We start from the raw sequence: 18,841 nt of genomic DNA on the forward strand, positions 1-18,841 counted from the left end.
GAGTAGATCCTTCTTGTTTGATTTCACAGGAAACATCAGCACAGGAAACAGAAACTTAAAGGAAAATAATCTGCTTAAGCTGGCATTAGTGAAACATATACTACCATTTCAACTTTGGACAACACTGGCCCATAGACATGCCATCTGAAAATAATCAGCTTAACTCCATTTCTTCCCTTAAAATAAAAGAGCACGGGCTTCCCTGGTGGCGCAGTGGTTGAGGGTCTGCCTGCTAATGCAGGGGACGCGGGTTCGAGCCCTGGTCTGGGAGGATCCCACATGCCGCGGAGCGGCTGGGCCCGTGAGCCACAGCTACTGAGCCTGCGCGTCTGGAGCCTGTGCCCCGCAACGGGAGGGGCCGCGATAGTGAGAGGCCCGCGCACCGCTTTGAAGAGCGGTCCCCGCACCGCGATGAAGAGTGGCCCCCACTTGCCGTAACCGGAGAAAGCCCTCGCACGAACCGAAGACCCAACACAGCCAAAAATAAATAAATAAATAAATAAAGTAGCTATAAAATTAAAAAAAAAAAAAAAATTAAAAAAAAAATAAAATAAAATAAAAGAGCACACATTCATGTATTCATCACTAAACTTTGCTAAAACTTAGTATTTTGCCATACTTATTTAATTTATTTATTTATAAATATTTATTTATTTGGTTGCAACGGGTCTTAGTTGCGGCAGGCAGGCTCCTTACCTGTGGCTCCTTAGTTGAGGCATGGATGTGGGATCTAGTTCCCTGACCAGGGATCAAACCCAGGCCCCCTGCATTGGGAGTGCGGAGTCTTAACCACTGCGCCACCATGGAAGTCCCGCCATATTTACTTTAGATCTTTTATTTTTAAGAAACATTAAAGTTCAAGGGCCCAGAGTACTTTTTTATTTTTCACTCTATTGCTTGTTCTTTTTTTTTTTTTCTTTTAAGGTTTAGCTTAATGAACACTGAAAGCCTCCCAGAGCCTCACTTAAATTCTCCTTTCAAAGCACTACCACCTTCCAGCCTCCACAGTTAATCCCATTACCCTATACTTTTATAATAAACACTTTCTTGCTTTTCTTTGTTTCACCATCTAGATATGCATCCCCAAACACCATGAAACCATTGTTTCATTTTTGAACTTTAAATAAACAAATCACATAGTATATATTCTTTTGGGTCTGGCTTCTTCTGCTAAAGCTTTTTCTTATTAGATCCATGCGTGCATAGTTATAGTTTGGGTTGACTGTCCTAGTATGAACATGCAACAATTTATCCATTTTACTGTTGATGGGCAGTTTCAAGTTTTGATCCATTATGAATAATGACACAAACATTTTTGTATATGTTTCTTGGCACATAAGAAATGTATGTTTATCAGCTGGGTATATATTGATACTTAAGAATGGAAATGCTGGTTATAGCAGAAAAAATAACTTCAGCTTTTGTAGATAATGCTCACCTCTTTTCCAAAGTGGCTGTTACAATTTATATTCCCACTGGCAGTGTTTGAGAGTTCTGGTTGCTTCACATATTTGCAAACATCTGGTAAATTCAGCAATCTGGTGTTACTATGTGGTTTTTTATCTAGTTGATTAATTTTCTCACATTTATTGGTAATTTGGATAACCTCTTTGATGAAGTGTTTGTGTAAGTCTCTTGTCTATTTCAAAAACTGAGTTATTTTCTTATTGATTTCTATTAGTTTTTTAAGAAAAACTTTGATATAAGTCCTTAATTGGATTTTTGTGTTGCAATTATCTTCTCCTAACATGTGGCTTGCATTTTCACTTAACAGTGTGACACCTTTTGATGAAAAATGCTAATTTTAATGTAGTCTGATTTACCAATCTTTTCATTTGTATATGGTGACTTTTGTGTTCTAAGAAACTTGCAAATTATTGTTCTCTTTACTATCTTTTTCTTCTTGTAATTAGCTTTACTATGACTAGTTGTAAAAGCTTTCCTTTACTTTCACCCTTTAAAAAAAAAAAATCATGCTTGGGGTTTGTAGGAAATCTTTTGATTTTACCATCTTTTACCCTCCCTGTAATTTTCCTTTTTGGGGGGTCTCTGTGCTTCAGTCTGGATTCTATAGACTTATCTTCTAGTTCATAATTCTTTTCTTCATCTGTGTCTCATATGCTATTAAATCTATCCACTGAGTTCTTAATTTTATTATAATATTCAGTTTTGGACTTTCTATTTGGTTCTTTTTATACTTTCTCATTCTCTATTGAAATTTTCAATCTATCTTTAACACCTTGAACATAAGCATATTCATTTATCATCTGTGCCTGATAAAGCCAGTATCTGGGTCCCAATGTAGGGCATTTGCTTGTTGCTGGTTCTCATTCATACTGTCTTTTTTCCTTGTGTGTCTAATTATCTTTAATTGGGTGCTGGACAGTTTATTTGAAAAACTGTTCATAGAAATAATTTGAAGACTAGTATGACAGTCTCTAAAAAGAATTTTTGATTGCTTATTGCAGGTACCTAGGGGGCACTAACACTGAAATCACCATAATCCAAATTCAAGGATTGAGATGATTTTATGTTGAACTACAGTCCCTGTGAGAGTGGGTGAATTTCTTTCTTTCTTTCTTTTTTTAAATTTTTTGGCTGCGTTGGGTCTTTGTTGCTGCGTGAGGGCTTTCCCTAGTTGCGGCGAGCGGGAGCTACTCTACATTGCAGTGCGTGGGTTTCTGATCGTGGTGGCTTCTCTTGTTGTGAAGCATAGGCTCTAGGCACACGGGCTTCAGTAGTTGTGGCGCATGGGCTCTAGAGTGCAGGCTCAGTAGTTGTGGTGCACAGGCTTAGTTGCTCCATGGCATGTGGGATCCTCCTAGACCAGGGATCGAACCCGTGTGCCCTGCATTGGCAGGCAGATTCTTAACCACTGCGCCACCAGGGAAGTCCCGAGAGTGGGTGAATTTCTGATTCACCCTTGTTCCAAGCATTCAGTCCTTTGGGATCCCAACCAAAAGTATAGGAGGATTTACTAGAGCCTCTTCTGCTACTCCTTTTGGTGGGCCTTCATCCAACTTTTGTGCCTGTAACCCAATGAAAGTCTATGAAAAAGAAGTTGTTCAAGACTTTTAATTGCCTCTTCTAGGGGTTTTACCAAATGTTTCACTTTTCTTCTGATTTCTACCTTTTCTAGGATCTTAGAAATTCTTTACTGTCTTTTAGCTCTCTGATACGTTTAAGATTTTTTAAAATATTGTGACCAGCTTTTCTAATTGTTATCCATAGAAAGGTGCTCTGAATCACCTAACCTGCCAATACCAGAAGCCACAACAGTTTACCTTAATCCTACTTCCTTCTTTCTCCTACCTTGAATTTAGTGTTCATTTCCGATTTGTATAATTTTATTATATATATTTAATAAATAATAATTTTATTTTGCATATTAAAAACCTTGTTAGATGGTGTCATACTATTAATTCGGCAATAAGGTTTTTCAGGTTGATCTATGCTGATACACTTGGCATTACATCATTAATTTTTTTTAAATTTATTTATTTCATTTATTTTCGGCTGCGTTAGGTCCTCGTTGCTGCGCGGGCTTTCTCTAGTTGCGGCGAGCAGGGGCTACTCTTTGTCGCGGTGTGTGGACTTCTCATTGAGGTGGCTTCTCTTGTTGCGGAGCATGGGCTCTAGGTGTGTGGGCTTCAGTAGTTGTGGCTTGAGGGCTCTAGAGCGCAGGTTCAGTAGTTGTGGCACATGGGCTTAGTTGCTCTGCAGCATGTGGGATCTTCCCGGACCAGGGATCAAACTCGTGTCCCCTGTGTTGGCAGGTGGATTCTTAACCAGTGCGCCACCAGGGAAGTCCCTACATCATTAATTTTTGTTTTTCTTTTTTTAGCTGCTCCATGTGGCTTGCAGGATCTTAGTTCCCTAACCAGGAACTGATCCCGGGCCACAGCAGTGAAAGTGCCAAGTCCTAACCACTGGACCACCAGGGAATTCCTACATCATTAATTTTAACTACTGCGTGTATGTATTACTATTCAAATCCACTGACCAAATAAATTGTGGTGTATTCTTATTGTCTTCTTTAGCCTTTTTACAGTTGTTTCCTATTGTTCACTATTAAAATCAATACATAAATAAACATTCTAATATATGATTCCTAGTGCACAACTGGGAATTTCTTTGGGGTATATACCAAGAAGTGAAATTACTGGGGTATAGTATATGAACATCTTCACTGTTGTCATCCAATTACTCTCCAAAGTGATTATATTCTCTTTCTCGACACTTCAAAATGGTTTCTTTTTTCTCACTCTCATGGATGTGACTTGCATAGAACCGTATTTTATCTTGTCATTTCCCTAATAATGAATAACACTGAGTATCTTTTCTTAAGTTTATGAGCCAATGGATTTTCATTTCTATGAATTGTCCATTGTTTAATTGGGTTTTTTTTCTTACTGATTTGCTTTTTTTCCCTCCTCAATTCTGGATTCTAATATTTTGGTAGCTATATGTATTCCAAATAGATTCTCCCAGGCTGTGGCTTTATCTTTTTATTTTATTACAGCATCATTTGCTGCACCAAGGGTTATAAATTTTAACAAATTTGATATTTTTCTCCTTTATATTCATTTTGATTCTTGCCGAAGAAATTTTTCCCCACTCAAAGTTCATAAAGATAGTCTCCTTATTTTTCTCCTAAAAGATTAGCTTTTCATATTTAGATTTTCATTATTCTTATGGTTGTTTGATTTTTGTATTTGGTTTGTATTAGAAATCTATGACTATTCCCGCTGCCACCCTTAAGTAAAATAAATCACCCTTAAATAAAATAAAATAAATCTCAAAAGTAAGTTAGCTATGGTGTTAAAAGTTAGGACAGTGGTCACCTTTAAGGAAGAAAGAAAGGTATGATTATATTTAGGTATGATTATTATCTACAGGGTATCTACAGGGTGGTAGATGTGTTCACTTTGCTGATATAGAATGAGCTATAAACTAATGATTTGTACATTTTTCTGTATACATGTTGTAGTGGTGTGCTAAAGCTGGTTCACCCTAGTTCATGAGGGCCAATTGTTAAACAGTAATTTGTGAGTCAAGTATCAAACTGTTGGTAGCTTAAAATTAACCATTAAGAGAGTATTTACATCATTAATTTAACAAAAACTACAAATAAGCAATTTTTCTTTTCCCAAACTGCATGTATTTCTGTTATACTACAATAAAAAAAGTGTAAAAACATATATATCCTTTGGTATATGATATAACTTTGGGGGAACTTACGCTAAAGAAGTAAAAGCTCCAGCATGTAAGAATAAATATACTTAGTTGTTTATTGCAGTGCTGCTTCCGGTTACAAAAAAACCTTCAAAACAAAAAACTAGAAACAACATGGGGTGGGGGCGGGGGGCAGAAGAGAGGAAAATGAATGGAAAAATTTTATGTGTGTGTGTGTGTGTGAGTGTCTGTGTAATGCGAAATATGCAACTACTAAAAAAGTATGAGTAAAATCTATCTGTAATGACCTAGCGGGATGCCCAAAACATACTAAGTGGAAAAAAAAGCAAAATGTAAAACCATGATATAATTCAATTAAAGCGAAAATTTTAAATATCCTCTTTACACATATGTATATATTTTTATATGATTTTATGAATATAAAGAAAATTGTGGAAGGGTACAACCAAATCGTTCACGTTGATCGCCTTGGAAAGAAAGGAAGCTTAACTGGCTGGGGCTGCAAGTGAGGAGTATTACCTTTCTCTGTGTTTATCCCTATTTTGTTTGACTTATTCCAATAGGTGGTTGCTTTGTAATCTAAAAAAATCCAATAGTTAAAAAAATCTTATTATAAGAGGGTATATCATAACAAAAGTCCCATAAATGGTTGGCTTATCTGTGAATTCTTCCCATTCCAAACTAACTTGTATTATGCCCAGGCCTTTTCAAGGGTTATTATCAGCAAGAGTATGCTTCTCTTAAAAAAAATTAACAACCCTTCATTGTTTGTAGCATTAAATTCAAAAATTGGTAAAGAGCACAGAAGTATGAACCAGAAGATCTGGGATCTAGTCCTAGTTCTAATTTCTGACTACATGATGTCATGGCTGTCACAATGAAAATGAGAGGCATGAGCTGAAGAATCAGTTTGCTTTCAGATAACTGTGGTATGTTAGAAGGCAATATGGCAAGTGATGGAGTTAAATAATCCTAGATTTGAGCTCTAGCACTGCCACTTACTAGGTATGTGACCTTGGGCAAGTTATTTACCCTTTTTTAAGCCTCAGTTTCTTATTCAATAAAGTGCAGCTAATAATACTAACCTTTCAGGGTTATAAAAACTGTTAAAATGACAAATGTAAACCACCTACCCATAGCACAGCCTAGTAGGTGCTAAATAGATGGTTTCTGCTATTATAATCATCCTCATTCTATATCTAGCATTTTAAGATCTTCACAATCTTTTCCACCACCAATTTAGTTTTGAATCATTTAGGGCTTACGACACGCCAGATACTGAGCTAGGACGTTACATATGCAATCTCATTTATTTTAATTAATTTTATCAATATAATAACCTTAAATTGTATGAATTAATCTTATTTTATGTATTAAAAAAATGAGGCTTAAAGAAGTTATGTAACTATTCTGAGGTTATAAAGTCAGCAAATGGCAGAGTTGGAATTCAAATTTAAATTTTAAACTTCAAATTTTAAACCTAGAACTATGATACTCCAAAGTCAGTGGTTGGAATCATTATGCCATGCTTGTTGCCTTAGACTTGAGCCTGCATGGAATACGTTCTTCCTTCTCTATACTTGTACCCCCTCACCCCCTTCCATCCAGGCTGAACTCAAACTCTACTTGCTTCAGAAAAGTTTGTCATTCTCCCACGAATATAGTGATTTCTTTTTCCTTCAACTTGATTTTTCAGGCTAAACCATCCATTCAGACATCAACACACTGCAATATCACAAAATACCTTATAAGTGATTTTTTTCTTGCTAATGTTGTTTTTTTCCAATATGGATTTTTAGTCCCTTAAAGACAGAAAATGTACCTTTTCCAAGTCCCAACAGACATACCTACCTTTGACACAGGTACTCAAAAATACTGGTATAAAATGATGGAATTCTGAATTTTCATAGTGAGGCAAAATGACAATAAGTTGTGATAATTAAGAAAGAACTCAAATGTTAAAGGACACACATTTCTGATACAAGTACCTTGGTAACAGTAACAGGCAGAGAAAACACAGATGGTACATGGCAGTTTTATGACTGCAGAATAGAGGACAATGAACACTAACCAGAAGCTCTTTGGTCTCCCATTCTTTCTTGCCCTAGATTTGACAGGCTGTGGACAATGTAAAGAGAAAGAAATCTAATAGTTTCTAAGACAGTATCATCAGTTTGAAACCTTTATGATCACAACTACCCTATCACTTTTACCAAGGCTAGACTTAGAATCAAAATGTTTTTCAATTTTGAATCTAAATGTAGATGTAAGCATTTGCTTTATTTCTATAAGATGACACCCCAGGAAAAATTGGTTGTCCGTGACAAAAATTTCACAGTACAAATTTAAACCTTACTTGATCTTCCTCACATTGCATGGGACCATATCATGCCTATTTCAGTCTCATCTCCATATTCCCTCCAGAGATGAGTAGGTATTTTTAAAAAGCAAGATTATTTTTATACAATGAGGATATTATATAAAGTACTAAAAATATATTCTCCCCTTTACTCTGCCCCATTAACACTCTGGGAAGAATGTGTAGTGAGGGGAGAATATACCTCTTGGAGATTTCTGGTTTTACTCCTTCCTCTCTTCTTACCGTTACTAGACATCGACACATGTTTGCGTAAGCCACAGAGAAACTGGGTTCGTCAATAGCCTTCTCAAAGACCAGGTCAATGACTCCTTTCAGCCGCTCCTCTGTGTCAACAGTAAGTCCTGACACTTGCTTCATCAGTTGGTTGAACATCTGTGGTGTCAATTTATTTAAGATACTTCGAACTTTTCTAAAAAGTTCCTAGAAGGACCACAAAAAAGAAAAGACCATTATATTAACTGTGACATTATGATGCTTTCTATAAGGATTAATATTTTGTTTATAATTTGTAAGTGCGATTTCCTAAATTATTAACAAAGATTGTGAACTAGTCATAGAAATAATTAAATCCATCTATTTTAACATCTAGTAAAAATTTACACTACCTCTTTTTCACTACAGATGAGAATTCAAGGAACTAGGTATGTTTTCCACTTCACTGGTGGGACTATAATTTGGTACATTTCCAAGGGCAATTTGGCAATGTGTACTGAAACTCTTAAAACTGTGAAGTGCCCTTTAAACCAGCAATTATACTTTCAGAAATTTATTCATATTTAAGGATAGGTTAAAAAAAGGTTTTAGGGGGCTTCCCTGGTGGCGCAGTGGTTGAGAATCTGCCTGCCAATGCAGGGGACACGGGTTCGAGCCCTGGTCTGGGAAGATCCCACATGCCGCGGAGCAACTAGGCCCGTGAGCCACAACTACTGAGCCTGCGCGTCTGGAGCCTGTGCTCCGAAACAAGAGAGGCCGCGATAGTGAGAGGCCCGCGCATCGCGATGAAAAGTGGCCCCCACTTGCCGCAACTAGAGAAAGCCCTTGCACAGAAACGAAGACCCAACACAGCCAAAAATAAATAATAAATAAATAATAAATAAATTAAAAAAAAAAAAAAGAATCCACCTGCCAATGCAGGGGATGTGAGGTCGATCCCTGGTCCAGGAAGATCCCACATGCCACGAAGCAGCTACGCCTGTGCGCCACAACTACTGAGCCCATGTGCCACAACTACTGAAGCCTGCAGGCCTAGAGCCCATACTCTGGAACAAGAGAAGCCACCACAATGAGAAGCCTGTGCACCGCAATGAAGAGCAGCCACCGTTTGCTGCAACCAGAGAAAGCTCTCACACAGCAGTGAAGACCCATTGCAGCCAAAAATAAATAAATAAATAAATAAATTTATTAAAAAAAAATACTGTGTTGCAAATATCCAATGATATGGCTTATATGTGGAATCTAAAAAAAAAAAAAAAGGTACAAATGAAGTTATTTACAAACCAGAAACAGAGTCACAGATACAGAAAACAAATTTATGGTTATCAGGGGGGAAGGGGAGGGAGGGATAAATTGGGAGATTGGGATTAACATATACACAGTATTATATATAAAACAGATAACTAATAAGGACCTACTGTACTGCACAGGGAACTCTACTTAATACTCTGTAATGACCTATATGGAAAAAGAATCTAAAAAAAGAGTGGATATACGTATACATATAACCGATTCACTTTGCTGTATACCTGAAACTAACACAACATTGTAAATCACCTATACTCCAATAAAAATTTAAAAAACAATAAAAAAAAAGAGTGTTGCATATTTGAAGTTTTTATCACAAGAAAAAAAATTTTGTAATTCTGCATGATGATGCATGTTAATTAGACTAATTGTGGTGATCATTTTGCAATATTTATACAAATATTGAATCATTATGTTGTACACCTGAAACTAATATAATGTTCTATATCAATTTATACCTCAATTTAAAAAAAAGGAAATCTCCAGCATCAAAAAACGACAAAAAATTGACTGAAAATCATTTATTCATTATGACTGAATATCTATTTGATGCTCCCAAAATTCTGTATTAAGTACAAATGAAGCATGAGGCACAGTAATCAAAACCATTAAAATTTAGCTGCAAAGATAAGAAAGTTACAAGAGAAATGATACAACAAAGCATGAAATTGATTAGAAGCCAGAGAAGTGAGTCATTTAGGTACAAGAGAGGTCAGAGGCAATGGGTTAGTCAGGAAATACCTTTAGAAGGAAATGAGAATAGGGCCAGATTACGAAGGGCAGAAAAAGCTGGCTAAATGAAAAAGAGGGGGAAAAGACATTTTAGGAAGGGGAAAATATTTTAGGAAGGAATTGTTATTGAGGCTCTTCTATTTCAGGAACAGAAAACAACAAGGAAAGATCAGAGGACTAGGGACTTCCCTGGTGGTGCAGTGGTTAAGACTCTGTGCTCCTAATGCAGGGGCCCCAGGATCGATCCCTGGTCAGGGAACTAGATCCCACATGCATGCTGCAACTAAGAGTTTGCATGCCACAACTAAGGAGCCCAACTGCCACAACTAAGACCCAGCACAACCAAATAAATAATAAGTAAATAAATATTTTAAAAAAACCAAAACAGATCAGAGGACTAGTGTGCACTAGTTGGGAGAGAAAATGATAGGACTTAAATGATAGATTAAAAGCTAGAGTGAAGAGATAAAAATCAGCCTCTCAGGCAGATGAGTCAGGCAGCAGCAGTGGGAATACTGTATCAAGAGAAGAAAGATGAAGCAGGGAACCCCAGCAGTAGAACCACAACAGCAGTGTATGTATGTGGAAGTAGTCTAGACACGTCATTAGCAATGATTTCCTAGAAATGTTTCAAGGAAAAGATTAAATCTTATGATACAGGAAAAATAAGGTCACTGGTGGTCATTCATAATGTTGTTATAAATACAGTGGTAGGAACAAAAGTCAGGGTGAATGAGTTTTCTGGAAGTGGAGGCAACAATAAAACTGTTGTTTTGACAAAAGGGAAGAAATAGAATAACAGGTAGCAGGAGCAACAGGTCAACATGGGGTTTACCTGTGCAGAGAAGAAGAATAAAAACACAAAAAAGAGAGGGAATGAAGCAAAGATGTTCTGTATTAAGAAGAAAAAGTGTCAAGAAAAAGGAGGTTGTATTGGCCCTGAAAAAGAAGTCTATTAATCCTGCACTGTATTTGCTTTATCTATTCACTAAAGAACACTTAGCTAATTAATGACATCTCGAAGTCAGTATAATTATTCTTCTGTTTCTGAAATTAATAATGGAGAGAACTTGGTCAGAATAGCCATCACTGTTAGATAGCCTCATCCACCAGAGGGCAGGCAGCAGAAGCAAGAACTACAATCCTGCAGCCTGTGGAACAAAAACCACATTCACAGAAAGACAGACAAGATGAAAAGGCAGAGGGCTATATACCAGATGAAGGAACAAGATAAAACCCTAGGAAAACAACTAAATGAAGTGGAGATAGGCAACCTTCCAGAAAAAGAATTGAGAATAATGATAGTGAAGATGATCCAGGACCTCGGAAAAAGAATGGAGTCAAAGATCTATAAGATGCAAGAAATGTTTAACAAAGACCCAGAAGAATTAAAGGACAAACAAACAGAGATGAACAATACAATAACTGAAATGAAAACTACACTAGAAGGAATCAATAGCAGAATAACTGAGGCAGAAGAACGGATAAGTGACCTGGAAGACAGAATGGTGGAATTCACTGCTGCAGAACAGACTAAAGAAAAAAGAATGAAAAGAAATGAAGACAGCCTAAGAGACCTCTGGGACAACATAAAACGCAACAACATTCACATTATAGGGGTCCCAGAAGGAGAAGAGAGAGAGAAAGGACCAGAGAAAATATTTGAAGAGATTATAGTCAAAAACTTCCCTAACATGGGAAAGGAAATAGCCACCCAAGTCCAGGAATTGCAGAGTCCCATACGTGATAAACCTAAGGAGAAACACACCAAGACACACAGTAATCAAATTGGCAAAAATTAAAGACAAGGAAAAATTATTGAAAGCAGCAAGGGAAAAACGACAAACAACACACAAGGGAACTCCCATAAGGTTAACAGCTGATTTCTCAGCAGAAGCTCTACAACCCAGAAGGGAGTGACACGATATACTTAAAGTGATGAAAGGGAAGAACTTACAACCAAGATTACTCTACCCAGCAAGGATCTCATTCAGATTTGATGGAGAAATCAAACGCTTTACAAACAAGCAAAAGCTAAGAGAATGCAGCACCACCAAACCACCTCTACAACAAATGCTAAAGGAACTTCTCTAAGTGGGAAACACAGAGAAGAAAAGGACCTACAAAAACAAACCCAAAACAATTAAGAAGATGGTCATAGGAACATACATATCGATAATTACCTTACAGGTGAATGGATTAAATGCTCCAACCAAAAGACACAGGCTTGCTGAATGGATACAAAAACAAGACCCATATATATGCGGTCTACAAGAGACCCACTTCAGACCTAGGGACACATACAGACTGAAAGTGAGGGGATGGAAAAAGATATACCATGCAAATGGAAATCAAAAGAAAGCTGGAGCAGCAATACTCATATCCGATAAAATAGACTTTAAAATAAAGAATGTTACAAGAGACAACAAAGGACACTACATAATGATCAAGGGATCAATCCAAGAAGATATAACAATTATAAATATATATGTACCCAACATAGGAGCAGCTCAATACATAGGCAACTGCTAACAGCTATAAAAGAGGAAATCGACAGTAACACAATAATAGTGGGGGACTTTAACACCTCACTTACACCAATGGACAGATCATCCAGACAGAAAATTAATAAGGAAACACAAGCTTTAAATGACACAATAGACCAAATAGATTTAATTGATATTTGTAGGACATTCCATCCAAAAACAGCAGATTACACTTTCTTCTCAAGTGCGCATGGAACATTCTCCAGGATAGATCACATCTATCACACCTGGAGAATGTCACAAATCAAGCCTCAGTAAATTTAAGAAAATTGAAATCATATCAAGCATTTTTTCTGACCACAACACTATGAGATCAGAAATCAATTACAGGGAAAAAAACATAAAAAACACAAACACATGGAGGCTAAACAATACATTACTAAATAACCAAGAGATCACTAAAGAAATCAAAGAGGTAATCAAAAAATACCTAGAGACAAATGACAATGAAAACACGATGATCCAAAACCTATGGGATGCAGCAAAAGCAGTTCTAAGAGGGAAGTTTATAGCTATACATGTCTACCTCAAGAAATAAGAAAAATCTCAAATAAACAATCTAACATTACACCTAAAGCAACTAGAGAAAGAAGAACAAACAAAACCCAAAGTTAGCAGAAGGAAAGAAATCATAAAGATCAGAGCAGAAATAAATGAAATAGAAACAAACAAAACAATAGCAAAGATCAATAAAACTAAAAGCTGGTTCTTTAAGAAGATAAACAAAATTGATAAGCCATTAGCCAGACTCATCAAGAAAAAGAGGGAGAGGACTCACATCAATAAAATTAGAAATGAAAAAGGAGAAGTTACAACAGACACCGCAGAAATACAAAGCATCCTAACAGACTACTACAAGCAACTCTATGCCCATAAAATGGACAACCTGGAAGAAATGGACAAATTCTTAGAAAGGTATAACCTTCCAAGACTGAACCAGGAAGAAATAGAAAATATGAACAGGCCAATCACAAGTAATGAAATTGAAACTGTGATTAAAAATCTTCCAACAAACAAAAGTCCAGGACCAGATGGCTTCACAAGTGAATTCTATCAAACATTTAGAGAAGAGCTAACATCCATCCTTCTCAAACTCTTCCAAAAAATTGCAGAGGAAGGAACACTCCCAAACTCATTCTATGAGGCCACCATCACCCTGATACCAAAACCAGACAAAGATACTACAAAAAAAGAAAATTACAGACCAATATCACTGATGAATAGAGATGCAAAAATCCTCAACAAAATACTAGCAAACAGAATCTAACAACATATTAAAAGGATCATACACCATGATCAAGTGGGATTTATCCCAGGGATGCAGAGATTCTTCAATATATGCAAATCAATCAATGTGATACACCATATTAACAAATTGAAGAATAAAAACCATATGAACATCTCAATAGATGCAGAAAAAGCTTTTGACAAAATTCAACACCCATTTATGATAAAAACTTTCCAGAAAGTGGGCATAAAGGGAACCTACCTCAACATAATAAAGGCCATATACGACAGACCCACAGCAAACATCATTCTCAATGGTGAAAAACTGAAAGCATTTCCTCTAAGATCAGGAAAACACAAGGATGTCGACTCTCACCACTATTATTCAACATAGTGTTGGAAGTCCTAGCCACGGCAATCAGAGAAGAAAAAAAAATAAAAGGAACACAAATTGGAAAAGAAGAATTAAAACTGTCACTGTTTGCAAATGACATGATACTATACATAGAGAATCCTAAAAATGCCACCAGAAAACTACTAGAGCTAATCAAAGAATTTGGTAAAGTTGCAGGATACAAAATTAATGCACAGAAATCTCTTGCATTCCTATACACTAATGATGAAAAATCTGAAAGAGAAATTAAGGAAACACTCCCATTTACCATTGCAACAAAAAGAATAAAATACCTAGGAATAAACCTACCCAGGGAGACAAAAGACCTGTATGCAGAAAACTATAAGACACTGATGAAAGAAATTAAAGATGATACAAACAGATGGAGAGATATACCATGTTCTTGGATTGGAAGAATCAACATTGGGAAAATGACTCTACTACCCAAAGCAATCTACAGATTCAATGCAATCCCTATCAAACTACCACAGGCATTTTGCACAGAACTAGAACAAAAAATTTCACAATTTGTATGGAGACACAAAAGACCCCGAATAGCCAAAGCAATCTTGAGAAAGAAAAATGGAGCTGGAGGAATCAGGCTCCCTGACTTCAGACTATATTACAAAGCTACAGTAATCAAGACAGTTTGGTACTGGCACAAAAACAGAAATATAGATCAATGGAAGAGGATAGAAAGCCCAGAGATAAACCCACGCACATATGGTCACCTTATCTTTGATAAAGGAGGCAAGCATATACAGTGGAGAAAAGACAGCCTCTTCAATAAGTGGTGCTGGGAAAATTGGACAGGTACATGTAAAAGTATGAAATTAGAACACTCCCTGACATCATACACAAAAATAAACTCAAAATGGATTAAAGACCTAAGTGTAAAGCCAGACACTATCAAACTCTTAGAGGAAAACATAGGCACAACACTCTATGACATAAATCACAGCAGGATCCTTTTTGACCCACCTCCTAGAGAAATGGAAATAAAAACAAAAATAAACAAATGGGACCTAATGAAACTTAAAAGCTTTTGCACAGCAAAGGAAACCATAAACAAGACCAAAAGACAACCGTCAGAATGGGAGAAAATATTTGCAAATGAAGCAACTGACAAAGGATTAATCTCCAAAATTTACAAGCAGCTCATGCAGCTCAATAACAAAAAAACAAACAACCCAATCCAAAAATGGGCAGAAGACCTAAATAGACATTTCTCCAAAGAAGATATACAGATGGCCAACAGACACATGAAAGAATGCTCAACATCATTATTCATTTGAGAAATGCAAATCAAAACTACAATGAGGTATCATCTCACACCGGTCAGAATGGCCATTATCAAAAAATCTACAAACAACAAATGCTGGAGAGGGTGTGGAGAAAAGGGAACCCTCTTGCACTGTTGGTGGGAATGTAAATTGATACAGCCACTATGGAGAACAGTATGGAGGTTCCTTAAAAAACTAAAAATAGAACTACCACACGACCCAGCAATCCCACTACTGGGCATATACCCTGAGAAAACCATAATTCAAAGAGTCATGTACCAAAATGTTCATTGCAGCTCTATTTACAATAGCCAGGACATGGAAGCAACCTAAGTGTCCATCATTGGATGAATGGCTAAAGAAGATGTGGCACATATATACAATGGAATATTACTCAGCCATAAAAAGAAATGAAATGGAGGTATTTGTAATGAGGTGGATGGAGTTAGAGTCTGTCATACAGAGTGAAGTAAGTCAGAAAGAGAAAAACAAATACAGTATGCTAATACATATATATGGAATCTAAGGGGAAAAAAAAATGTCATGAAGAACCTAGTGGCAAGATGGGAATAAAGACACAGACATACTAAAGAATGGACTTGAGGATATGGGGAGGGGGAGGGGTGAGATGTGACAGGGTGAGAGAGTGTCATGGACATATATACACTACCAAATGTAAAATAGATAGCTAGTGGGAAGCAGCCGCATAGCACAGGGAGATCAGCTCGGTGCTTTGTGACTGCCTGGGGGGGTGGGATGGGGAGGGTGGGAGGGAGGAAGATGTGGGAGGGAGGAGATATGGGAACGTGTGTATATGTGTAGCTGATTCACTTTGTTATAAAGCAGAAACTAACACACCACTGTGAAGCAATTATATTTCAATAAAGATGTTTAAAAAAAAAAAAAAGAAATTAAAGATGATACCAACAGATGGAGAGATATACCATGTTCTTGGATTGGAATAATCAATATTGTGAAAATGACTATACTACCCAAAGCAATCCACAGATTCAATGCAATCCCTATCAAATTACCAATGGCATTTTTTACGGAACTAGAAGAAATTATCTTAAAATTTGTATGGAGACACAAAAGACCCTGAATAGCCAAAGCAGACTTGAGGGAAAAAAATGGAACTGGAGGAATCAGACTTCCTGACTTCAGACTATACTACAAAGCTACAGTAATCAAGACAATATGGTACTGGCACAAAAACAGAAACATAGATCAATGGAACAAGATAGAAAGCCCAGAGATAAACCCATGCACCTATGGTCAACTAATCTATGACAAAGGAGGCAAAGATATACAATGGAGAAAAGACAGTCTCTTCAGCAAGTGGTGCTGGAAAACTGGACAGCTACATGTAAAAGAATGACATTAGAACACTCCCTAACACCATACACAAAAATAAACTCAAAATGGATTAAAGACCTAAATGTAAGACCGGACACTATAAAACTCTTAGAGGAAAACATAGGAAGAACACTCTTTGACATAAATCACAGCAAGAACTTTTTTGACCTACCTCCTAGAGTAATGGAAATAAAAACAAAAATAAACAAGTGGGACCTAATGAAACTTCAAAGCTTTTGCACAGCAAAGGAAACCATAAACAAGACAAAAAGACAACCGTCAGAATGGGAGAAAATATTTGCAAACGAATCAACGGAAAAAGGATTAATCTCCAAAATATATAAACAGCTCATGCAGCTCAATATTAAAGAAACAAACAGCCCAATCCAAAAATGGGCAGAAGACCTAAATAGACATTTCTCCAAAGAAGACATACAGATGGCCAAGAAGCACATGAAAAGCTGCTCAACATCACTAATTATTAGAGAAATGCAAATCAAAAGTACAATGCGGTATCACCTCACACTAGTTAGAATGGGCAACATCAGAAAATCTACAAACAACAAATGCTGGAGAGGGTGTGGAGAAAAGGGAACCCTCTTGCACTGTTGGTGGGAATGTAAATTGATACAGCCACTATGGAGAACAGTATGGAGGTTCCTTAAAAAACTAAAAATAGATTTACCATGTGATCCAGCTATCCCACTACTGGGCATATACCCAGAGAAAACCATAATTCAAAAAGACACATGCACCCCAATGTTCATTGCAGCACTATTTACAATAGCCAGGTCATGGAAGCAACCTAAATGCCCATCGACAGATGAATGGATAAAGAAGATGTGGTACATATATACAATGGAATATTACTCAGCCATAAAAAGGAACGAAATTGAGTCATTTGTTGAGACGTGGATGGATCTAGAGACTGTCATACAGAGTGAAGTAAGTCAGAAAGAGAAAAACAAATATCGTATATTAACGCATGTATGTGGAACCTAGAAAAATGGTACAGATGAGCCGGTTTGCAGGGCAGAGGTTGAGACACAGATGTAGAGAACAGACATATGGCCATCAAGGGGGGAAAACTGCGGTGGGGTGGGGATGGTGGTGTGCTGAATTGGGCGACTGGGATTGACATGTATACACTGATGTGTATAAAATTGATGACTAGTAAGAACCTGCAGTATAAAACAAACAAACAAACAAAACAACTAATACTAAACTTTCATTGGGTTATTTGTATGGAAATATGTTAATATAAATGTTACAGACATTAAAAAAAAAGAATAGCCATCACTAAAAAGTCTACAAATAACAAATGCTGAAGAGGGTGTGGAGAAAAGGGAACCCTCCTACACTGTTGGTGGGAATGTAAACTGGTGCAGCCACTATGGAAAACAGTATGTATGTTCCTTTAAAAAGTAAAAATAGAATAGCCTTATGATCCAGGAATTCCACTCCTGGGCATATATCCAGACAAAACTATAACTGGAAAAGATACATGCACCCCCACTGTTCATAGTAGCATTATTTACAATAGCCAAGATATGGAAACAACCTAAATGTCCATCAACAGATGAATGGATAAAGAAGATGTGATATATATATATATATATATATATATATATATATATATATATATATGTGTGTATATATATATATATATATATATAATGGACTACTACTCAGCCATAACAAAGAATGAAATAATGCCATTTGCAGCAACATGGATGGACCTAGAGATTATCATACTAAGTGAAGTAAGTCAGAAAGAGAAAGACAAATACCATATGATATCATTTATATGATGTAGAATCTAAAATATGACACAAATGCACTTATCTACAAAACAGAAACAGACTCACAGACATAGAAAACAAATTTATGGTTACAAAAGGGGAAAGGGGGTGGGGGAGAGATAAATTAGAGTTTGGAATTAGCAGATACACACTACTATATATAAAATAGATAAACCACAAGGTCCTACTGTATAGCACAGGGAACTATATACAATATCCTATAATAAACCATAATGGAAAAGAATATAAAAAATAATATATGTATGATATACATACACACACACACACATATATATCTGAGTCGTTTTGCTGTGTACTAGAAACTAACACAACACTGTAAATCAACTATACTTCAATAAAAAATTGAAAAAATCATGGGGAGAATTCTGTTACAGAGTAAAGAC

The 18,841-nt window shown here is 36.6% G+C and overlaps 1 protein-coding gene and 1 non-coding gene across 18 annotated transcripts in view; one reads left to right on the top strand and one right to left on the bottom strand.

Moving 5' to 3' along the window:
* The window catches only part of EIF4G3 (eukaryotic translation initiation factor 4 gamma 3), a 398,991-nt gene that overhangs the window by 69,953 nt on the left and 310,197 nt on the right, over nt 1-18,841 (bottom strand). For all 17 annotated transcript variants that reach the window (XM_057547118.1, XM_057547116.1, XM_057547082.1 and 14 more), the window contains one exon: nt 7,799-7,996. In XM_057547118.1, coding sequence (XP_057403101.1) covers nt 7,799-7,996 — 198 coding nt within the window. The remainder of the gene's footprint in view (nt 1-7,798; nt 7,997-18,841) is intronic.
* Nucleotides 10,016-10,088, top strand: TRNAR-CCU (transfer RNA arginine (anticodon CCU)). The gene has a single exon. It is a non-coding gene; the product is annotated as a tRNA-Arg (tRNA).

This window comes from Balaenoptera acutorostrata, chromosome 1 (genome assembly GCF_949987535.1).
Source record: "Balaenoptera acutorostrata chromosome 1, mBalAcu1.1, whole genome shotgun sequence".
NCBI classification, from domain to species: domain Eukaryota; kingdom Metazoa; phylum Chordata; class Mammalia; order Artiodactyla; family Balaenopteridae; genus Balaenoptera; species Balaenoptera acutorostrata.